General features: G+C 39.6%; 1 protein-coding gene across 2 annotated transcripts in view; it reads right to left on the reverse strand.

Annotated features, from left to right (window-relative positions):
* Positions 1-1,266: 1,266 nt before the first annotated feature.
* The window catches only part of SENP2 (SUMO specific peptidase 2), a 33,812-nt gene continuing 10,520 nt past the window's right edge, over positions 1,267-24,558 (reverse strand). For both annotated transcript variants that reach the window (XM_032406976.1, XM_032406977.1), the window contains 12 exons: positions 22,023-22,191; positions 20,205-20,308; positions 18,789-18,883; positions 18,308-18,359; positions 17,423-17,489; positions 15,634-15,810; positions 14,312-14,443; positions 12,421-12,624; positions 11,705-11,784; positions 8,411-8,495; positions 5,681-5,776; positions 1,267-4,135 (listed from right to left, as the gene is read on the reverse strand). In XM_032406976.1, the coding sequence (XP_032262867.1) occupies positions 4,073-4,135; positions 5,681-5,776; positions 8,411-8,495; positions 11,705-11,784; positions 12,421-12,624; positions 14,312-14,443; positions 15,634-15,810; positions 17,423-17,489; positions 18,308-18,359; positions 18,789-18,883; positions 20,205-20,308; positions 22,023-22,191 (1,324 nt within the window). In that variant the 3' untranslated portion in view covers positions 1,267-4,072. The remainder of the gene's footprint in view (positions 4,136-5,680; positions 5,777-8,410; positions 8,496-11,704; positions 11,785-12,420; positions 12,625-14,311; positions 14,444-15,633; positions 15,811-17,422; positions 17,490-18,307; positions 18,360-18,788; positions 18,884-20,204; positions 20,309-22,022; positions 22,192-24,558) is intronic.

The following is a 24,558-nucleotide window of genomic DNA, read 5'->3' on the forward strand; positions in this document are numbered from 1 at the left end:
AGACATTAATCTGTTCTAATGTTTGCTGTGCGTCCCAGGAGGAAAAGCCACGGAACCCACGCATTCCCAGGACCATTCTTTCACATCCTAGATAGAAGTAACAGGACCTGTACTTAACATATTTTATAAATGCCAACACACAAACCTGAAAAACAAGGACTATTTACATATTTCCATTGAGGGTCTGAAAGCTTCTGGCCCATTTTCCTAGAATGATTCATCTCAAAATAGTCCCACATGTATCATATTTTTGTGGTCTCCAGCTTTACAGTTTTAAATATAATTTGCATCCTGCTGTCAGGTGATTTGGAGCTGAGCTTTTTTTTTTTTTTTTTTAATATTTTATTTATTTGACAGAGAGAGACACAGTGAGAGAGGGAACACAAGCAGGGGGAGTGGGGGAGGGAGAAGCAGGCTTCCCGCCGAGCAGGGAGCCCGATGTGGGGCTCGATCCCAGGACCCTGGGATCACGACCTGAGCCGAAGGCAGACGCTTAACGACTGAGCCACCCAGGCGCCCCTGGAGCTGAGCTTTTTAAACTGGATTTCTGTCCATTAGTGGGTTGAGAAACCAGCTTGGTGGTCATAACCTACATTTTTATTTAAAAAATGGAAATAAAACTATCAGAGTTTAGCAAGGGTAAGTAGTGTTTTTATAGAACTTTTGTGTCTGCATAAAATCACATAATATATATACATGTATGTGCTGGTCACAATAAAAAATACAAAAAAATTTGCAATCAAAAAATCTGAGGGGCACCTGGGTGGCTCAGATGGTTAAGCGTCTGCCTTCGGCTCAGGTCATGATCCCAGGGTCCTGGGATCGAGCCCCACATCGGGCTCTTGGCTCAGTGGGGAGCCTGCTTCTCCCTCTCCCTCTGCCTCTCTTCCTGCTCATGCTCTCTCTCTCTGTCTCAAATGAATAAATAAAATCTAAAAAAAAAAAAAATCTTGAAAGCCACTGAATTAAAGACATGAATTTATTGGTAAATAAGATGAAATCAACACCTACTGATTTCATAAAATCAATACCTACTTATCTATTGATAAATAAAATCAACACCTGTTTCAATACACCCAAACTCCTCCTTGTATAGATTAAGTAAATTAAAAAAGTGATCAGGGGCGCCTGGGTGGCTCAGTCGGTTGAGCGTCTGCCTTCGGCTTGGGTCATGATCCCAGGGTCCTGGGATGGAGCCCCACATCGGGCTCCCTGCTCAGTGGGGAGTCTGCTTCTCCCTCTGCTTCTCCCCCTGCTTGTGCTCGCTCCCTCTGTCAAATAAATAAATAAAATCTTAAAAAGTTACCAAAGCAATACAGCCAGCTAGATCTCTAACTTAAAACAGTACCAAAAGTTTGCTTGAATATTGGGTGCTTAGAGTTTTTCCTCAAAGAAACTAGAGATCAGGTTCCCAATTAGTTCACAAAACCAATTTAAACTATGTAGCTTCACTATAGTACTAAGGTTACCACAGACTTAAATTTCTCTAGCTTGTTGACTTATCTGTATCTGAGGTTCGATAGATCTCCAAGGACACATTCTCCCACACCCACACCTTGGTCCCAGCACCAAGCAACTCCTTAGAGTGCAAACAGCCACCATTCAACCTGGCATTCCTCAAGTTGTGCTTAGGATTTCAGAGGAATAGTTCAGAAGTTCTAATAGTCTTTGGCAACTGAGGTAGAATCTGGGGCTCTCCAGAACATCTTCCAAATGCTCCAGGTTTGTGTCCCTCCCACCACATCCCAGCTCTGGTATAAGGTCAAACATGAGAAAGACACTTGCTTACCAACAGTTTTTGTGTATGTTTTTTTCTTTTTTCATCTTTATCAATCTTGAGGACAGAGTGCCTACTAAAAAAGAACAATGGTCCACTCTTTTTTCTCAGATCCCCAAACTCCTGCAATTTAAAAATATATATATCTATCTATCACTGGCTTTAATGTTGGTAATTGGCTACTGGTAAGATCAGCTGTTGATTTTATCACCTGACTGCTTTTCTCATAAGCTGTTTAGAAATAAAAATTCTATTAGTGACAAGTTTCTCTGCACCAAGAGAGACACGTCAGTGGCCTAGAGAAGCATGGCCTGTGGTAACTCCTATTAAATTCAGGAACTCGGGGTAAACTAGAAGGCCGTTCTCTAGCTTAACTCTCTGCTCTCGTCGATTTCATTACGTCCTGGGAGACTGTTAAGGGCTGTCCTGAAGAGTACACAGTAGTGGGCAGCTCAGCGACAGCTGCTCGAAGAAGCCCCTCAGCTCCTTGTGTAACACAAACGACTGAAACCCCGTTGTCCCTCCCCGGGGTGGAACACAAACCGCCATTCCTCACCGGATTTACCCCACATGGAACAAATCTTAAGGTACTAAATTCTCAGGTGAAACCTCCAAGAGCCAAGTGGAAACCAGGTTTTTAGTATAATGCTGAGCCGGTAAATGTCCGGCTTTTCGGCTGTAGCAGCTGCTTGATCCCAGCACTCACTGGCACAGCGCCGGTAGCCTCCGGAAAAGGCTGTGTGCGGCCTAAGCTTGAGGGAGACTCCGCACACCCAGCTCCCCCTTCTACTCCTCACCCAGCACACGTCCTCTGGTGTGCCTATCAAGTAGTCACCACCATTTCTGCCGGGCCCCAGGTCCTATACGGAGACTCTGACACGTCTCAGGGGAAACTGGCTACAATGCCATGCGTCTGTGACCGGCGGCCATGCCCTCCAGAGGGCAGACACGCTGATTCATGGCAAACACATGCCCGATTTTCCTGGTTTTACCCCCTTGCTTTTGTGCGCCAGGACAAGTGTGGGGGGTTTAGATGGGGAAAGGGTTAAGAGTCATTTCAGCACATACTTTTCAGGTTCCGCCAGACAGCCTTTATTACACCGGGAAAGCAACACTAGGCACTAGATCTTGCAAAATATGCTCTGACCAACTCTAAACTCTCTGAAATTAAAAATGCGTAACCACTGGAAAGTTTTTAATGAACAAAAAAGGTAAATACAAACTTTCATATGCAAAATAGATCATTGTATAACTGGCAGCCTCAGAGCCAAGTACTAAATTTTCTTCCAAATTTCAGTGGGGATGGAATGGGGGAGGGAGGGACGTAAATCCTAATGAGTACAAAACTTAATTTCGGTTTTATATATAGAAAAAAAAAAACTTTTGAGGAAAAATAGCTTTTACATTGAAGAGTATCTTTTGACATCAACAGCCCGGGCCAGCCCTTACAATTCTGAGGTTTATACTCAACCAGTATGGGATGAAAATGAAGATTTAGGGCTTACAGTTACTTCAAATGCAGTTTCAAGAGTAGCCAAGCCACCTCATTTCCAGAGAGAGCGGTCTCTTTAGGATGACCACGACACTGTCGTGCAGCCGCCTGGAGAAGCACGGTCCCGCTCTGGCACGGCCCGTGCGGGCGCTGCAGCGTCAGGCTGGCCCCGGAAGGCCCCGGAGCCCTCCGCCACGGCGCCTCTCCCGGCCTCCAACGCAGGAGCTCCCGCTGAGTTGGCAGTTTCTGCTCCCGCCTCAGAGCAGTTAACACTTCCTTCCTCCCCGCACTGATTGCCCTCTGGATCTTCAGCTGGGAGTGGAGCTTGGGTCACATTCCTTTCAAAAATAAATAGTTCAAACAGGTAATTCAGAGTTAACTGTAAGAGCAGCGGCAGACGGCCACTGCCCGTTATGTTTGCAAACGAGTGAGCGAATGAACACACGTGAACAAACACACAGAAGACGAATCATAGAATAAATCCTGCATTTCCCACATTCATAGGGAAAAAAAAAGATCTTTAAAAAAAAAAGAGTTATTAATGAGCGTTTGTTCTTGTGTGGGTTGAACAGTCCAGGCTCTGGGCAGGCACAGGCGTACACAGGGGGTTGCAGGCAGAACGTCCACACACCACGTCAGGACCAGGGTGCAGGCGAGGCCGGCGCGCACGTCCTACAGCTCAGGACCTGTGAGCCAACAGAGGTGATGCACGGACTTCTGAACCCACGACGCATGAGGTATATGGCAACATCCGTCCTCCGTGACACAACCACCAGCAGCTCGAGGGACTGGGCGGGGCACTCTCACAGCAGCTGCTGATGGAGGATTTCCCACACCATCTTCTTCCGGAAGAGAGGCATCTGGTGCTGCAGTCCACAAACGACACATCATATGCCACACAGTAACCCTCGGGGCGCAATCGTGTAAATAAACCGGGTCCTTTACAGAAGCCTGGACTCTTTTATGTCATGGTTCAGACTTACAAAGCCATAGATAAGGGGGTTATAATGTTCTTATTAAATTGTCTGTATCAGAAGCAGTTTTACATGTTAAGGAAAATCAAAGCAGGTTGCAGAATTATACAACAGAATCCCACAACTACGTCATAGCACAAAGACGTGAACCAAAATGGAAACACCCAAGTGGTAGCATAATATGAAACTTTTCTACTTACATATACTTACAGAACATTCTAAAATGAACATATTTTGCTTTTTCGAGAAAAACATGAACTCTATTTAAATAAAGGAAAAAACACTCAAAAATCTCTCCCTGTTTTACCAAACGTTCTACATTGTCAATTCTGTTCAAATGGCAACTTCTGCCCTTCAAATCTCACGTCAGTAGGTTCGGACAGCAAATAACCCCTTGTTATTTAGAAGCATCAAAGAAGGAAATGGCTTGGCTCAATATATTATTCTGCTTTATGATAATCACTACATGGGCCAATTTTCAAAGCAGCAACACACAAGACAAATCCAAGATTACCTGTAACTCAACTAGTCCTCTTTTTGATGAAATCAGAAGTTCACACCCTTGAGGTACTCCTGGTATCTCATTCTAAGATGGATATACCACTTTACTATAAACTAGTGATTTCCTACCTGGAGGGGCCTAAAAAGTCTTAATACATGGATGTGTAAGTTATTTTAAATAGTTCAAAACATATAGTAAAAAAAAAAAAATCACACATTTATTCTTAGTAAAACTACTAAAACTAACCAATAAAAAGTGCCTTTATTTTAGACTAGAATTGTATTAATTCAGCATGGGAGCCCTAGTTACTTCATATTGCTCACCAGCTTGGAATAGGGTTATCAGTCCTATTCAGTAAGTAGTTTGGTAGACAACATCTACCCAAATGAGGTCTGCTGAAGAAAAATATATTTTAAAGGGGGTTGTCCTGACTCAGTTATAAAAAGGTTGAGAATCCACTATTACAAACATAAACTCTCAAGAGTTCCCAACACACTTGAATTCCCGCTCAAATACAGAGCCCCGGAGAACCTCAAGTAACCAGCACAGAAGGGGAAGGCAGTATTTGTAGTTCTAGCTCAGACCCGCAGCTTACCTTCTCACAAGGCCTGATTTCCCCGGGCTGTCACACACACTCTTACTTGCCTCCTCCTTTGGCCAAAAATATCAGTAATACTCAGGAGCTAGTGAACACTGGAGTTCGGAGATATGCAAACTGCCTCACTGGTCACCAAAGAGGAGGAGAAACCTAAGAGCAGATGCAGTGCCAAACCCCGATCCCAGCAGGAGCGGGGCCACGGCCGAGGGTGACAACAGCAAGAGCGGCGGCACAGGGGCCATTCTTCAGACCTTACTGTGCACCAGGCACCGGGAACCCGCTCGGAGTTCATCTTCTTCGATAACAAGTAAGTGGGTGAGGAGGGGGCTCCACTCACCTGAGTAAATGTGATAGGTTTGTCCCTAGAGATATAATCTGCATATTTACAAGTAAACATTCCACAATCACTCCCATTCAACTGTTGAGGAATCTCCTAAAATATAAAAAAAAAAGGGGGGGGGGGGAGAAAGGGATAAAATGTCATCAAATACAAACTCCTTTGACTTCTTATAAATATTACAGTGGATAAACAATATTATAAAGGTACTACACAAACACAGTCTTTATGTGGCATAAGAACTCCCACCATGACTGGAGTTCGTGACCCACACAGAAAATATTTTTCAGAAAGGAAAGGAAAAGCAAAGTGACAATTCCATCTCTTGGCTCTCATACTAAGAAACCAAACTGAAAGTTTATTACTAGGAACAGGAATTCTAGTCAGAATGGTTTCAGAAGCACTTTATACATTTTGAAAAGGGCTAAATATGGCTCAATCAAAACAACTAACCTAGTTCAATACTGCAGGGTTTAACTTCTCTAGACAGGAAAATAAGACCACAACTTTCGACTCCCACAGCTACAAGCAGGGAAAAGAAAAAATGCCTCTTGACAGGCTTCCATCAGGATCTTGCTTTGATGGCTCAATTCTGTCCTGAGGCAAAAGCAGAGCTTACTGCAAGCAGTGCTAAAGGCCCCAAAACCAATCCACTTGAGCTAAACTGACACACCCCCCAGGCCTCTGCTGCCCTAACCTTGGCCAGCCCCATTCGCATTCTGGCTGTCAGCTCTAAGGAGCACAAGATAGTAAGAATAAAAGAGTCTGAATCCCCTGCTGGAAAACATTCCAGATGACCAAAGCTCAATTTTTATTCCAAGAAATACAGATGATGATTGTAAAAAAAGAAAAGATTGTCTGAACATGCACAACACCCACACATACGTAGGTAGCTCACACTTTTCTCCTGAGCACAGCATCTCTCACAGAATGGAGAGAACTATAGACTCCAACATACAATTTGTTTTCTTTATTACGTTCCCCATACCAGAACATGGTACTCATCCTAACAGACTCCTTATATCTATGCTTTCCTCAGGAAATTTCAAAGCTTAAGCTTCTAATTATTCAACTTAGAAAGGAAAATCCCTTCAGTAAAGATAGGGGAGCCATTATACACAGGTGAGGGCTAAAACTGAATTCATGCAGCTTACTTTAAAAAGAAGCCATTAGGGCTCACAAATGTATGCATTGTCAAACCCTGAATGAGATTCAAATCTGGCAAGTATAATACAAAGCACATTCACAAAGAGCATACTTGACTCTTGAGGACCTGTGGCATGGGACCTTTCAGACCTAAATAAACAAAATTCCCAGTAAGTAACAAGAACTTTAAACTTTCATCAGCACCTACCAAGAAAAATAGCTGACTTGAGTTTATTAGCTTTTTTTGAGAGACATGCTAGCATATGGTTAATATTTACAATTTGTTTTTTAAAGATTTTATTTATTATTTGAAAGAGAGAGCGCGAGCACTCACAAGCAGGGGAAGTGGCACAGGGAGGGGGAGAAGCAGGCTCCCCCCTGAGCATGGACCCCAACGCGGGGCTTGATCCCAGGAACCCTGGTATCATGACCCAAGCCAAAGGCAGATACTTAACCGACTGAACCACCCAGGCGCCCCACAATTTATTATTTTTTTTAAGATTTATTTATTTATTTGCGAGAGATAGAGAGTGGGTGCACAGGAGGAGGGGCAGAAAGAGAGGGAGAGAGAATCTTCAAGCAGACTCCCTGCTGACTGTGGAGCCTGACGCGGGATCGATCTCACAACCCTGAGATCATGTCCTGAGCCGAAATCAGGAGTCGGATGCTTAAAAGAATCCAGAAAGAAAGGACAAATTGTCTGCAAAGGAACGGTAACTATATATCAGATGTCTCGGTAGCAACAAGGAAACCAGAACACAGTGGACTTATCTTCAGAGTTCTAAGTGAACAAACATTGACAACCTAGAACTGTGCACCTAGAAAAACATCTTTCCTGTATGAAGGTGAAGCAGACACATTTTCAGATTTTCACAAACTAAAAACATTTACTACCAGACGTTGACTAGAAGAATTTTTAAATGATGTGTTTCCAAAAAATGATCTCCCAAGAAAAGTCTGAGATGCAAGAATGAATGCAGAGCCAATAAACTGATAAAGATGTAGGTAAATGTAAACAACCATCGTTTATATAAAGTGATAATGATGTGTGATTCATAGGCCTTTCCAAAAGACAATCTAAAATAGTGGACAGCAACAGCATGTTAAATTGGCAGGAAGCAGATGAGTTGTGTAGCATGGGAATGGGACTGGAGGGAAGGGTTCCCAAGGGGCATAAAGAAGCTCTTGGGGTGATGGGCATCTTCATTATCTTGAGTATGATGATGGTTTCACATGTATATATCTATGTGAAGACTTATCCAATTGTACACTTTAACTGTGCATTTTTCTTCTGTCAACTACACCTCAATAAAGATTTAAAAAAAAAAGTCAGATGCTTAACCAACTGATCTACCCAGCTGCCCCAACATTTAGATTTAAGCAAGAAATAAAGGCCAAAAAGCAGACATCTTGATTAAACGAATTTCTAAAGATTTAGAAGCAGATAATTCTTAAGATGTATACTTCAGGAGAACGCATGCCTAAGGGTATGAGTGAGTGAGGGGAGGGAAGAAGTAGGGTCTACATAATATGCCACAGTCAGTAAAGGCAACAGCACTTCAAATGCAGATGATCGTCACTTACATGTGGCTTCATGCTGTAGTGGGTCCACTCTAAAAGATTCAGATCAATATTTCTTTTGGTCTTACTTTCATCCTGTAAATACTGACTAAAAAAACAACAAAGGAATATATTGATGAATCCCTGTGGAGACTTACCATTATGATTACAAAGGACATTACAAAGGATGTTTAATAGACAGGCTATTCTCAAATCCATCTTCACTAGAGCTTTTTTTAAAAATGTGATTGCTGGGGCGCCTGGGTGGCTCAGTCGTTAAGCGTCTGCCTTCGGCTCAGGTCATGATCCCAGAGTCCTGGGATCGAGCCCCGCATCCGGCTCCCTGCTCAGCAGGAAGCCCACTATTCCCTCTCCCACTCCCCCTGCTTGTGTTCCTGCTCTCGTTGTCTCTCTCTGTCAAATAAATAAATAAAATCTTTTAAAAAAATAAATAAATAAAAATGTGATTGCTTTTGGTTTTTAAATTTCATTTTTTTCCTGCTTACAAAAACTGGACATGCCTTAGAAAATTAAAACCTGTAAAATATAAAATGCAAAAGACCTCATAATAGCCACTCCAGCAGTAATTACTATTAATAGTTTGCTGTGTATTCTTCTAGTTCTCCACTACTCACACACAATTTAAAAACATACACTTTATTTTTTTTTTTTAAAGATTTTATTTATTTGAGAGAGAGAGAGAATGGGAGAGAGCACATGAGAGGGGGGAGGGTCAGAGGGAGAAGCAGACTCCCTGCAGAGCAGGGAGCCCGATGCGGGACTCGATCCAGGGACTCCAGGATCATGACCTGAGCCGAAGGCAGTCGCTTAACCAACTGAGCCACCCAGGCGCCCCATACACTTTATTTTAAAAAGTACTTCATTTTACAACTTGCTTTTTCTCACTTAAAAATAGATATAAAATGTGGGGTGAAGGGTGAAACAGGTAAAGGGGATTAAGAGCACACTTACCGTGATGCACACTGATTAATATACAATGTTCTATAATGGCTGAATCACTATATTGACTACATTGTACACCTGAAACTAATATAGCACTGTATGTTAACTATACTGGAAATTGAAAAAGTACCTAAACTTGTGGTGAGCATGGCATAACTAAAGAATTGTCAAATTACTAAATTATACACCTGAAACTAATGTAACATTGTGTCAACTATACTTCAATTAAAAATTAGAATAGATATAAAACAAGACAACTGGCCTAGACCCCCCCCCAAAAAAAGCCTTTGCCATGAAAAATGAAAAAAGGAAGACTAATCTAAATTAGACTAAAGAGACATGAAATCCACCTGTGAACTCTGACCGGCTTCCTGGATTAGGGAAAAAAAACTATAAAACGTACCTGAGGAAATCAGAACATGAGCCAAAAATTACATGTGACTAATTGCTAATTTTCCTTTTTTAAAATTAATTAATCAATTAATTTGAGAGAGACAGGGAGAGGGAGAGAGAGAATCTCAAGCAGACTCCCCGCTAAGCGCAGAGCCCAGCACGGCTAAGCACTAAATCCCACAACCCTGAGATCATGACCTGAGCCAAAACCAAGAGTCAGACGTTCAATTGACTGAGCCACCCAGGTGTCCCTGATGGCTCATTTTCTTCAGTGTGATAATGACATTGTGATTATGTAAGGGAACTTCCTTGTTCCTAAGAGATACATACTTAAGTATTAAGAGTGATTTAAGTTTATCCAGATCTTCCGAGGGTTATCAAATTTAAGCCAGGCATCTCCATTCTCATCCCAACCTTCATGTAAAGGCAACCAGCATCAGTGGTGCCGGGGCATGCACTCTCAGTGGGAGCCATCTCGCCCCCGCCCTCTGGCGGGAGGAGGGGGTGGAAATTGGTTCTTGGAAGGCAAGAATCTTAGATATTTCAAAGGTTTGTAGCCCTCTAAACCCAACAAACAAAAAGCTTTATTCCTTAGCACAATTCTCTCTTGTCATGGAGAAATTAAATTTTTCTCGGAGGTAATAATGCAAAAAAAATGTCAAGAAAAGCTGAACTGGGAACATCAGGAAAGGGAGTGGGCCTCCGATCCCCACAGGAGGGAGAGGGAGAAAGAGCAAAGAGTGAGGTGTGACAGAAGTATGATTTTTTTTTGTATCCTGTTATAATCAGGACACAAAACTTTGCTGTATGATTTCAGCGAGAACATTTCTATCTATGTGATAATATGTACATGTCTGCGCACATGTATGTATGTGGGCACGTTTTATATACATCTGAAACAGAAAACACTAGAAGGAAATAACTGTTTTATAAACAATTTGGTGTATCTTATGATTTTTCAAACCTTCTTCTCTAAACTTTCTATTCAAGATAAATAGTAAATAAAAAGGACCTTTTACACCAAAACAATATTGAAAAAGAGAGAATTGAACTAATTGTTGATAACAAATTTTGTCATTCATTTAAGAGGTTCCTTACTAAAGTATCCTTATAAACTTATTCAAGTATCCTTACTAAAATTAAAAACGAGAACCCCCATTTGCTTCCAGTGAGCAGAAGGGGTTCAAAACAGACTGCTCTTACTGAACTGCTTCCTCACTGTGAAATTCATGTCACCACTTTACACAGCTTACTAAGTGGCTATGCTTTAAAGGCAGGTTTCTAGCAATTACTATTTGAAATGGTTGCCTACAAACCATACGCTTTAACTTAAAAGTTACCTCTTGGTTCTGAAATGAACCCAACTATGGATGGAAAGCAGAGACATGAGTGGGTTTAAGAATTCGAGGAATAAGACCCTAGTTAAGAGTTCCTCAGAACATTCAGAATAATGTATCAATCCTAAAGAAACCTAATTCAGGGGCGCCTGGGTGGCTCAGTCGGTTAAGCGTCTGCCTTCAGCTAAGGTCATGATCCCAAGGTCCTGGGATCAAGCCCCACGTTGGGCTCCCTGCTCGGCGGGAAGCCTGCTTCTCTCTCCCACTCCCCGTCCTTGTGTTCCCTCTCTCGCTGTCTCTCTCTCTGTCAAATAAATAAATAAAATCTTAAAAAAAAAAAAAAAAAATTCAAATCACAGGATTCTAATAAGACATATTTTATATTACAGTGCATGACAAACCTGTTTCCACTGATGCTACTAAATAAGAGTTCTCAGTTAAGATCAGATATTAGGGGTTTTTTTGATAAGAAGATGAATTCAAGTCAATTCCTGAACAACTGGGAGAATAGCCTTCACTAAACATTAAACTACCATCCACCAGAGCCTCCCTGGATTAAATACAAGATAGATCAGCTAACAAGGGCATAATGACACAACAGTAAAGTTTTTCAGCCTTTACTTACAGGAGAATCTCACAGATCCTGTGGCCCTTTTGTCCCATAGAATCCAGATATTTAAGACACCTTTTTCTTAGGTCTATCACCTACAATGGAAAAATACAATATCCAGAAACATCTTAACCACAATAGAATTTTATTTCTAAAAGGAAAAGCATCTTTTAAAAAGTCAATACAAGTACCAACATAAATGGATTTCTAAGACACATTTTTTATAAATTATCACAGATGATATGAGCTTCATTTCTATAAAAGTATATACCTCTAGTCCCAGAGAAAACCTAGAAACTTACTCACCAAAACATTAGTGGTCCTCTCAAAGTGATGAGATTTTTTGTTCTTGTTTTTTTTCTTTATACCTTTACTTTTCTATAATAAATCTGTACCATCTTGTAAACAAAACTAAAGAAATCAGATAAAGAACTCATATGTGTACTAAAACTCTTTCCTGTCTTCCTGTATGCCATCTAGCTGTGTGTGTGTGTGTGTGTGTGTGTGTGTGTAATTTAATCTTTTGGGGTTTTTTCTATTTTTTTTTAATTTAAATTCAATTAATTGCCATCTAGCTTTCTAAGTTGTTCAACTCAAGAACCAAGAAGGGACTCTACAGAGTATGCCTTTATATGTACTACTGGATTTTTAACTGGGCAGAAAAGGGTAGCCTTCATTAGTCAAGAAAACAGCCATTATACAGACACCAACAATTAACCCTCTCAACTCACCACCAGGCTCCAATGTACCTTCCGATGAATAGGCACCAGAATAAGTTCCTGTTCAAAAAGATTGACCCCTTTGGTCCATCTTTTCACTGCTTGGTAACCACCAGACTTTAATTTGGGATAGAAAAAAGTACTGAATGCGTGAAGTGCTGGATACCCTTGTTTTTTGTTTCTTTCCACCAGAAGATTCATGTAAAAATTAATGACCTGTAATACCAAGGGAGTAAACGTCAGAATGTGGCAAGTACATTACCAAAACTAAATTTCTACCTAAGTTAGGACGAATTAGAAGGTAAGAAGCTCCAGGAAAGGAATGTACTAGAGATGGGGATGAAAGGATTGTTTACAGCATAATAAGGAAAATAAAAGATAATGAGTGCAAAATGGGAGGAATTAAGGAGTGAAATTGTACTTTTGAAGTATGTGAGTAAAAGAGCCAAGGAACTTAAGGAGAAAGTCTGCAATAATGAAAAGGTGTATGCAACTACATCACATGAAAAAAATATGCAGAAATATTAACTAGAATTGAATTTTACTATTCATAAATTTTACTATATATAAAAAAATATTAACTGGAAGAAAATATACCCAAACATTAATATTTTGTTTATTTTTGAGTGGTGGCACTTTTGAATGATATTTTTATTTTACTTTTCCTGTACTTTCCAAATTTTCTATAATAAATGTATAGCATTTATAATGTAAAACAAAAATACTAGTTTTATAAGAATGTGTTTCTATGTCATTAGTCTGGCGGGGATGGGAAGGAAGGCAAAGGGGGAAAATGCAGGGACTTTGGGGAGTTAGGGAAAGGACCAGCTAGAACATGTACAAGAACTAAGAGCTAGTTTTAGCTAAGTATGTAAGGATACAAGATGACAATTCAGCAAATTTTTACAGTTATCACTCAAATAAAGAAAAAGACACATTTTATATATACATGTGTGTACAGTGATCAATCTATCCCTTTATTACTGAAAAAATAAAATGGCTCTTATAAGAATTCCTCTAAAATAAGTATCGCTTGCTGCTTCCTTCTATTCATCAGCTACACCCAAGCTTTATAAAAATGTCACTGAGGGGTGCCTGAGGGGCTCAGTCAGTTGGGCGTCTGCCTTCGGCTCAGGTCGTGATCCCAGGGTTCTGGGATTGAGCCCTGCGTCGGGCTCCTTGCTTGGCGGGGAGCCTGCTTCTCCCTCTCCCTCTGCCTGCCACTCCCCCTGCTTGTGCTCTCTCTCTCTGTCAAATAAATAAATAAATAGTTTAAAAAAAAATAAAAAATAAAAATGTCACTGAAGAGGTGCCTGGCTGGCTGAGTCAGTAGAGCATGAGACTCTTGATCTCAGGGTCGTGAGTTCAAACCCCACGTTGGGCACAGAGCTTACTTAAAAACAAATAAATAAATTTGTAAAAAAAAAAAAAAAAGTCACTGAAGACTACTAGTAAATGAAGTGGTGGATGAAACAAAGCACCGATGCAGAAGAGGGAAACATGGCTAATTAAAGGCAGCAAAGAATCAGAATTGACCACTGTTTTAAGTTTTGAGATGTTTCTGTTTTGTTTGTTTTTTTTTAAGATTTTATTTATTTATTTGACAGAGAGAGAGATAGCGAGAGAGGGAACACAAGCAGGGGGAGTGGGAGAGGGAGAAGCAGGTTCCCCACTGAGCAGGGAGCCCGATGCGGGGCTCGATCCCAGGACCCCGGGAACATGACCTGAGCCGAAGGCAGACACTTAACTACTGAGCCACCCAGGCGCCCCATGAGATGTTTCTGTTTTAAATGAAACCAAAAGCTGCTTTCCCAACCCCTTATAATTAGGTAGAAATCACTTTGGTTATAGATGGTAAATGGTTAAGCTTAATAACAGAACAGGGGGAAAAAGAACAACTTACTTCATCATTGAGCCAGTGGTAGTTCTTCAAGGTCTGGATATCACCTCGAGTGATTCGCAACTTGAAAGCGCTACTTAGGACCTCATCCTGTGGGCCATGACCTAGGGCATTACTGATTTCCCTTTCCATGTCCTGAATTAGAAAGTCCAGAGGATGTATTTTAAACAGAACCACAATCAGATTTCAAGAGTCTGAGGCTAAAACAAGCTTTTCATCTCTATAATACAAAGCAGTTTTACTAATGGTTATAAAAATGTTAGTTCAATTACCAGCTTCTGGAAACAATAATCTGGCAATAGTATTTCCATTTAAAGTATAGTTTCAATTATCTCACTACCATTTATTGAGCACTCTGAGCCAAACATGGTACCAGATCCTTGCTAGCAGGGAACCCAGGGGTGCCTAACTTCCTAGCCTTTGCTCCTTTCACAGTACTCTTAAAGTATTTTCACACTTTCCTTATTTACCTACTAAACTTTTATTTAAAATCATCAAAGTAATAGAATTAGGCGCCCTAAGAGATGTTACTATACAGTTTGGACATGAAGGGAATAAGCAAACAGGGCGAAACTGGAAAACACGGCAGTGGTCTACCAAATGAGTCCTCACTGAACAGATGGCTTCATTATTCTGAAGAATTATGCAGACAAATGTGTATTTAAGCTACTGAGATGAATCTATACACCCAAAAGAAATTAGTTTCATTCAAATATTTTAAATCCTGCTTTCTCCACTGCATACAATTGTGCCGTTTTATGGATCTCTCCACTTGTGTGTCCAATATATAATAAGTGCTCAACAGGTTCTCACTGCATAGGACTGACTATCACCTACTAAGACAACACTGGAAGAGGAGCCAAGATACAGGCTCACCTTTAAAATGAGAATTTTTAACTACCTTCATTTCCTTGGTTTTTCAAATAAGTTTTTACTATTTTCAAATGCAATAATCAATAAAAGGGACATTTTAGTAAATAATAATCACTTTTTAAAAATGCAATGAGCTCATTCCTAATGCCAAACCCATACTATGTAACCCAAAATATTTGAAGAAAAATCTGCAAAGAGCCCATTACATTCCAAGATATGTGACAAATATGTCTACTCACATTTGCTGAACATTAATCTGATCCCTTAGGCCACCTTCACAGATCACTAATGATCAATGTAGCCAGTGACTGGACATCCCTTGGACCTGATTTCTCTCATACACTCATCCCTAGCCTGGAGAAACTCCTCAAAATAAAACATGTGTTCAAGTCTTGATAACTGAAGTTATTTAAAAACATGCCTCTTATTCTGATCAACACAAGAAATAATACCTCTGTAAGTTCAAGAAGATCATCCATCCTTTTATCCCTCTCTTTGCCTGAGCAATGTTTTTCTTTTGTCTCAAGTATTGACATTTTCCTCCTGAGTAAGCCATTGCTCCCACTGCCCAGGCGGAGTCGGGCTGACACCTCTTCGGATAGGTCAGGTTCCAGCTGGTGTCCCCTCCTCTGATCAAAAAAGTTTCTATATTCTATTGACATGTTTGATATTTACACATATAAACATATATAACACATGAAACATAAACAGTGCCATTATCCTGAGAGAATAGGCAAATCTCCCAAGTAAGTGAAGGAGATTTTGTCTGCCTGTCCCTGCAAGAGGAACAAAAAAATGCTCAAGACCTAAGGCTCACAGGGCGCCTCAATTACAAACCATGAAACAGAACACTCACCACTTTCCCTGTAGGCAGCAAGAAAAGTATTTTCAGTTCTCTTAGGCCAATGAAAAATAAGATGGCTACAAGATATGTTGGAGTGCTTAAAAAAAGCAAAACCTATGACCCATAATCCCATCACTCAGAATAAAGTATTACTATCCTTATAATAAGTAAACTTGCTCCATTTCATTTTTTTAAAGGAATTATTTACTACAGAAAAATGTACAAACATTTACATACCACTTGATTTTTGTAAAATTAACACCTATGTAAGCACCATTCGGGTCAGCAAATAGAACTCTGCCAGCATTCCAGAAACTCTTGACAATATCCTTCCTTATTGTGACCTACATAACCTTTAATAGTGAATTTAAGGCATCTAGTAGGCCAACTTTGAAAATGAAGAAACTGAGTTAGAAAGAGAGCTTTCGATGAGAACCACACTAGTCTCAATGTGCTGAGCCAGTACTCTTCACTCTCACTCACTGCCAGGGATCCCGGTCCCAGGAAACCAGCAGCTGCTGGCCCCTCCCCACGGCCCCAGACAGCATAGCCTTCAGGTTCGGCACAGATGGAAGCACCAGGTAGTCTTTACCCAGATTCCAAATATGCTCCCTCTCTGTCCTCTCTCAGGCATAGCTCCCCCGCCTTTTTCAGCCAGTGTTCCACAGGCGATAAACAATAACTCAATACAGAAGGTTTCGCTCCAAATGACTGGGAACAGGGATGTTCGGAGACCTACACTCTTCCTTACAAAGAGGTTTAATGGGAGAAGAAAAACTTGATCGAGCTGATACTTCACATAAAGCAGCGCCCTAAACTTTGGTATTTCTATGTATCTAAAATGTGAAATAATCTCAAACATCAAGTTTGCCTTTAATTTAGAAACGTATTTCTTTTGGATACAGAGTGTTTAGCAAAACACTCTGCTGCTATTATTTAAAATGTTGGTATTGCTATGGAGATCACCGGAACACTTTGCATTCCAGTACACTGAAAAATGTAAAATCCAATTAAGCATAAGATTGGTAGTATTTTCAAATAAATCTGAGATCCTGACTCTAAAAAGAAGGTCCTGAACATATCTTTCCTAGAGACCATACGGTTTTTTAAGATTCTCCAAAAGAAGCCAGGCACTACAGATATAGGGCTGGGACGGAGGCAAGTTGGTCTCTCTTACAAAAAAGGTAGCTACCATACAGAGGTGAACATCCGGGAATTCAGAAGGAAGCCAAAAGTTGTGTATCTTCAATGCCTGCTGCTTTTTTCAAAGAAAACAATGAAATTAGAAATCAAAGTAATATTTTTCACCTTTCTTACTTTTCATGAGCACCAAAATTTTAACACAGGTCAGGTGAAAGAGTAAAACAACATAAAATTTAACTAGGGTTTCCACTTACACCTTCATTTTCAAGTCTGATTCCAACTGTCCTCTCTGTATCAGAAATTTTCCCCTTTGAACAACACCTGAGGAAAAATATTGGGAGAGTATAGACTGGATAATTTTAACTTGTACATGTGAGACTAGTTTTAGAAATAAGACTTAATAATTTGTCAACAAAAACCAACTTGAGTTTATATACTCCTCTAAACCAAGGGTCAGCAAAGTTTTTCTGAAAAAGGATCAGATAGTAAATATTTTGAGCTTTGCAAGTCTTACAGGTTTTGGTTTTTGTTGTTGTTGTTTTTTCTTTTTAAGTAACCTCTATGTCTAACACGGGGCTCAAACTCATGACTCTGAGGAACCCAAGATCAAGAGTCACATGCTCTATAGACTGAGTCAGCCAGGTTCCCCAAGTCTTACAGTTTTTGTCACATCTTCTCAACTTCCATCATAGCTTAAAAACAGCCAGACAGGATGTAAATGTATTAGCATGAATGTGTTCCAATAAAACTTTACTTAAAAAGAACAGGCAGGTGGACCAGATTTGGACAATGGGCCAGAGCTTACCCCAAACTCTGCTATAAAGGAACTATCATCCAAAATCCTAAAGGCACAAAGAACTGCCTTCACTGAAAGGTGCTAATTCCTAAAGATGCCCACCACAACCACACACCTATCTCAGTGGCACCTGCATCTCCGAACCCCTAATGCCCAGGAGAGAAGGGCACCCTCCGAGCTAGGCTGGGCATCCGACACAACAGCCACCCATGTACCCATACATGCTGACCAGCTACCAGAGCTGGGGAGAGTTCACAATTCTTTAGACATAGTTATTCATCAATATAACTTATAAAGAAAATAATATATCAAAAGAAAACTTAGAATGAACTGAACCATGTACCTCTTCTCACTTCTCACTGAGCATAAAGGTCCCCTTGTTTCAACAACTCTGTCTGTGAAGAAGATAAAGAAAAGATTGAATGTTTCCTTTATTAATCAATCATCTAGCTAGAATTTCAACTTACACAGTTTCCAAAGTATCAAGACATTCACTTATCATTTAATGCCATTTAGTGAACAGCTAGTGGAGAAATATAAAGAAATTAATAAAATAAATATTAAGAAACTAATTTTAGGCTCACAAAATATTTGCTAAGTAGAAGCTAGGAATAATAATCAAGAGGTATCTTTTGAATCTACTTCATCTTGAAATAGCCTTTTAACTAAAGTACTTGTACTGGATAAGCCCAAGACAAAGCCCTGGGGTCTGACAATGTTTTAAACTTTGGTATACCATCTTTCACTAGGATGTCATTTCTCAATTTTATGTGCACATGAACTAAGCTCAATATACGGAGATAGGGCTAAATCTGGGAACTCACATTGTTTTGGAACAAACTGAGTTGTTTTGACTCCGTGACTTTGCTCTTCGCCCCAGCCTTTGGTCTTTAATGTGTCCATCTGACTTCTTTGAGAGCTTAGGAACACAAAAAGTGAAGAAGGTCAGATACAAAAGGAAAGTCTACCATAAATATTCACTATTTCCATCTGACAAGCTTCTCAAAACAGGGGTTACTGATTACCCTGTAACATCAAATTATGAGAGAATGCAACATAGCACCATCTGGGACTGGGATACAAGGAGTATAATCCTGATGCTAGTATTTCAGCCAAGTTACCTAACCTCTAGTTTCAACGTTGGTAAAATTGGATGTTCTCAATCCCCAGCACCACCTCAACCAAAAAAGCTCAGTGTGACAAAACTCAAGTTATGAGATGAAAAATTTTAAATGACATAATGAAATGGATCCTAAAACAATACAATAAAAGCAGGAATGTAAACAGCAAAATAGTTTGAGGATTTTCCTGACACGACAAGAGCAAAGTTTGAAGCATACTGCTGCTTCCAACAGTGGCTAGTCAAAACAGAGAAAATATTAACATTCTGCCTGAGTAAACGCAGAGAAAGAAAATTTTAAAAAAAGCTCACAACAAAAGTTAAAATTCCTAGACAACTAATCTTCTGCTATTTGTACATTCAACAAGCTAGAAAGCCTTGTGACTTTTTCACCTTCAACTTGCCGTTACATAATTTCCAGGATTCCCCCCACCCCTGCTGTGTACTCTCACACCACTTGTTAGAATTATCCTGCGTGCCTCAATCCTGTACTCATATATTTTTGTCCCTTTTTTTTTACAGGTGAATATAAGGTGAATATCAGCTCCTTCTGCCACTGTCATCTACTTGCCCAAAGCATTAGAGTATTTAACAAGAAGTCTTATAAGGAAAACTTTCTATAACCTGGGGTGACTTTAATCTTGTCTCTAAAATGGAGGACTTCCAATCATACACAAATGCATTCACTGACATGCCACAGGGACTGTGTGTGTATCAGAGAGAGAGGCTAGGGTGGGAGGAAGGGAGAACCGGGCAGGAAAGGAAGAGGGGGGAAGAGACAGAAAAAGACAAGAGACTAAGGGAAATGGGTGTGCTGGAAAGGTTGAAAAAACTCTCTACTCCCTAAGAACCTGATTTCAACCTGTAATTCTACTTTTCTATATCAGAGTTTCGAGAGTTCATGTGAACAAAAGATTCTAAAGCTAAACGAAAAATCTATTTTGTAAAACCACCGTGGCTCCATATATCTCATTACTAGATACAACATGCAGGCAAATTATAAGGATAGTTCTCTCAATGCAAACCTCTTTTTTCAACAAAGCCTTTCTCGCCAATCTCCTCTCCAAAATTAAGTAAAAAGATGTGTGGCAAAGCATTGATTTTGTTAGCTCAGTTTTACCTGTGATAAGTTGGAGTTACAGGAGGAACAGAGTTTCCATGACCACTTTCTTTAAGTCGCTCCAATAACCTTCGGTATTTCTCTCTTTCCTCTTTTTGAACACCCTAAATAAAAGAAAGGATGTCACTTAAGTGTTAACATGTTAAAGCTATCATTAAATCATAAACGGAGACTAAGAGGTCAAATGCAGCCCACAGATGTGTTTTATTTGCCAACACTTTTTAAATTTCTTTGAATTACCAACTTCATAAATTTGAAAAGAAAAATCTAAAAATCTGACCTCTTTCAAAAAACTGAACCAATGATCTGGAGCTGTGTAGGGCTATTCTCCTTAGATGGGCCACTCACTCCAGCCTGCTCCACTCATTTACATTACCTGCTAGACTCTGATGGCATCTGGGTTTTTGACAGCAGTTTTTGTCAACCACAAAAAACTCAACAGAAATAATCCACCTGCATATTCAGAACATTCAGTTTCCAAAATGGATCTGGTCCACCAATGACTTCCACAGCCAGATCCAGCAGACATTTTCTCAGCCTTTACGTTACTTGACCTCTCTTTCCAACACCTCACCCTGCTGACCTCCCTTTGCCTTCTAGACAATACACTCCTGATTTCTTCTTATCTTCTCAGTCTCCACTGCCAATTATTTCTGCCTGCCCTCAAATGCCAATGGTCTGCCCATTATCTCTTTTCTCACACTACATTCTCTCCCTGAGTACTCTCTCCAACTCCCTTGATTTATCAAACACCAATATATAGAAGATTCAGAAATGTGTCTCTAACCCTGCCTTCTCCTCATAACTCTCATCACCTATATCCAAGAGTCTACGGGACAGGTCTTCTTGCGTGTTTCACAGGCACTTTAAACAATGTCCAAAACTGAAGTCATCATCTTCCCCCTAAACACATAGGGTATCTTGGTCAGTGACACGTATTTATCCAAGACTGAAATCTGAGACTCAGGCTCTTCTAACTTATATTACCCTTAACCAATGAACACGCATTTGCTAATATTACCTTCTACTATTTTAGAATATATCCTGTGTATATAAATATTTTTGCTCAGTCCCATCTCTGATTTCTCATTTAAGAGGTACTGAAGCCTACTTCAGTCCGTTCCTCTCTCTGCTTGCCTCTGTTGATTACAAGCTCCTAGGGGACAGGGCCTCATTTTATTCAATTTTTGAATTGCTGACAACTAGCATAGCACCTGAACCTCAAACAGATAATTCTTTGACTAACGAAACTAAATGGCTCAGAAAACCATCTAGCAAATTGCAATAGGTGATGGTCCTGGGAAATGTCAAGTACAGGAATAATTCTAAATTCTCCTAGAATAAGCAAAGATCTCAAGAGGGAAGTAAAAAGAAGACTGCTGATGAAGACATCATGCTAAGTGCCCTGAAAAAGGAAAAAGAGGACACGTTCACTGTTTACTTCTCTTACGTAGTCACAATTATGCCTTATAAAAGAAACAAGTTAGTAGAAGAATTCAAACACCCAAAAGGAACAGAATCTCCTCTCTTCCTAGCATGATTCCTTTTTCTGCCCTATAGTGGAAAAAAAATCTGAAAATTGACTAAATTATGTATGTATACAATATCTCCAGAAGGGTATGTTCAAGTATCAGTGGTTACTTGCTAACCATCAGACAGGGTCGTGGGGTCAGGTACTGGAAGGGAGACTAGGAAATTTACAGTCACGGTACACCTTTCCATCCCTTTTGAATTCTGTACTCCAGTACACACATTATTTATTCCCCTAAAAATTCATAAACTATTTTTTAAAAGTGATCAGAGGCTAAAAGGGCTTACCTCCTCCACGGTACAGTGGGGACGCCTCAGACCCTTGCCACCCTCTTCAGAAATCATCTCTGTTACAACCTGTTCCTGAGACTTCCAGGTTAAGGAACTCTCTGAAGGGCCTTTGCTATGACGACGGCCACCTGGTCTTCTGTTATACCCCTCTGAGTTCAAAGTAAAACTGAGAGATAGAAAAAAAGAAAAGAAAAAGTTACCACCGAACTCCTTAAATTGCTAGAATTTAAGCTCCCAGACCATCCTGAGATGAAGCTGTCTGTCCTAGGTTAAGCCTGCTCTTGTCAAATCAGACAACTACCATTCACAAAAGTTATTATCCATCTCTAGAGCAGAGGGCATTCCACTATGGAATGTCTATTTGCGGTCACCAGAACTGCCACACGAAAGCCTCTGCCTTCTTCCTCATGCCCAACTGTCCAACCACAACTCTGTATTTAGCCCTCCTGTGACACATACCCTCCTCTGGTACTACACTTTTCCTTTAGTCACCTGGCACCACTGGAATTAATTATTGGTGTCATTATTTATTTAATGTCTACGGCTCACACTAAACTTTAAATTCCATGAAAACAGAGATTACATCCTTTCACTATTGTATCCTAGTACAGGATCTACGCCAAAAAGTACTCAGTAAATATCTACTGAACGTTAAATTAATAAATGCTAAAGAAATGGAAGCCATGAAGCCCCCACCTAGTCCTTGTTGGTGGTGACAGAGCCTGCCTCTCCTGCAGTTACCAATAATGTGTCAAACTGGTATCCTACCCCTCTTGATGTGATGTTTTAAAAAAGATAAACCACTGATGTAGTATTTTTACAAAAAAAAAAAAAAAAAAAAACCTGTAATATTTTAAAAAAAAAAAAAAAAAAAAAACCTGCATAATCTTGAACAAGTAATGAGTAAACATCAGACAAAATTAGGGAACATTCTACAAAAGAAACACCTTCTACTCTTTAAAAAATATCCATGCCATCAAAGACAAAGAAAGGCTAAGGAATTGTTCCAGATTAAAGGAGATCAAAAAGACATGAAAATTAAATGTAACACATGATCCTGCACTGAATCCTGGACCAGAAAAAATCATCTCTATGATGGAAAAATTTAAATGAGATTACATAATAGTATTGTATCGATGTTAAATTTTCTGATTTTGTTTATCTGTGATTATATAAGTGAAAGTCCTCACTCTTAAAAAATAAACATACTCATGCACTTATGATTAAAGGGGCATGAGTCTAAGACTTACTCTCAAATGCTTCAGAAAAAAATAGGTATATATGACAGAGCGTGATGAAGCAAATGTGGCAAAATGGTTACAACTGGTGAATCTGGGTCAAGTGTACTCATCTGCAGAGTTTTAAAATACATGAAGACAAATACTAACATAATTAGATGGAGAAGTAGACAAATCCTTAATTATGGTAGAAAACATCAACACTCCTCATTTATCAATCAGCAAAAAAACAGAAAATCAGTAAGACCTGTAAAACATTATCAGCCAACTTGACCTGTGTGACAATTATAGAACATTCCACCTAACAATAGTAGAATACATATTCTTTTCAACTGCACATTGAACATCACCCACACAGACCATATTCTAGGACATAAAACAGATGTTAACACATTTTAAAGAACTGAAATTATGCTACAGTATATTCTCTGACTGTGATGGAATTAAACGAGAAATAAAAGAATGATACTTGTTCATACTTTCTCTCTTAGCCCTACAATCAGCTATTTATCCAACTCCAAAGGGGCTGCTTTTCTGTTAATGTCTCATTCTTAAACGGGAATGGGGAGCCAAAGATTGCCAGATATCTGAACAAAGACTCTAATATGAAAAGATAATCTGCATCCCCATGTTCACCTAAGCATTATTTACAACAGCCAAGACATGCAAGCAAGCTAAGTGTCCATCAATGGATGAGTGGATAGAGAAAATATACACTGAAATGTTATTCAACCATAAAAAAGAAGGAAATCTTGCCATTTGGAACAACACAGATGGACCCTGAGGGTATGATGTTAAGTGAAATAAGTCAGTCAGAGAAAGACAAATATGATTCACTTACATGTGGAATCTTTAAAAAGCAAACAAACCTAAACTCATAGGTACAAACCTCCAGTTATCAAATAAGTAGGTCATGGGATGTAATGCACAGCATGGTAACTACAGTTAATATCATGTTGTATATTTGAAAGTTACTAAGAGAGTAGATCTTAAAAGTTCTCATCACAAGAAAAAAATTTGTAACTCTGTATGGTGATGGACATTAAACTTATTATAGTGATCATTTCAATAATATATACAAATATCAAATCATTATGTTGTAGACCTGAAATTAATATGTTATAGCTCAATTAAAAAAAAAAAAAGACTCTAATATGAAAGAAAAGACCAAAATAAACCAAAGTGGGGAAAGGAATTCAGAGGAAACAAAATAGGGAGAAGAAGAAATTTTAAAATAATTAACAGCTTTAAAGAAATAAGAAAAGGTAGTGCATACGTCTTTGCCTCTTTTTTTT

This window comes from Phoca vitulina, unplaced genomic scaffold, assembly GCF_004348235.1.
Source record: "Phoca vitulina isolate PV1807 unplaced genomic scaffold, GSC_HSeal_1.0 scaffold8, whole genome shotgun sequence".
In the NCBI taxonomy this organism is placed as follows: Eukaryota; Metazoa; Chordata; class Mammalia; order Carnivora; family Phocidae; genus Phoca; species Phoca vitulina.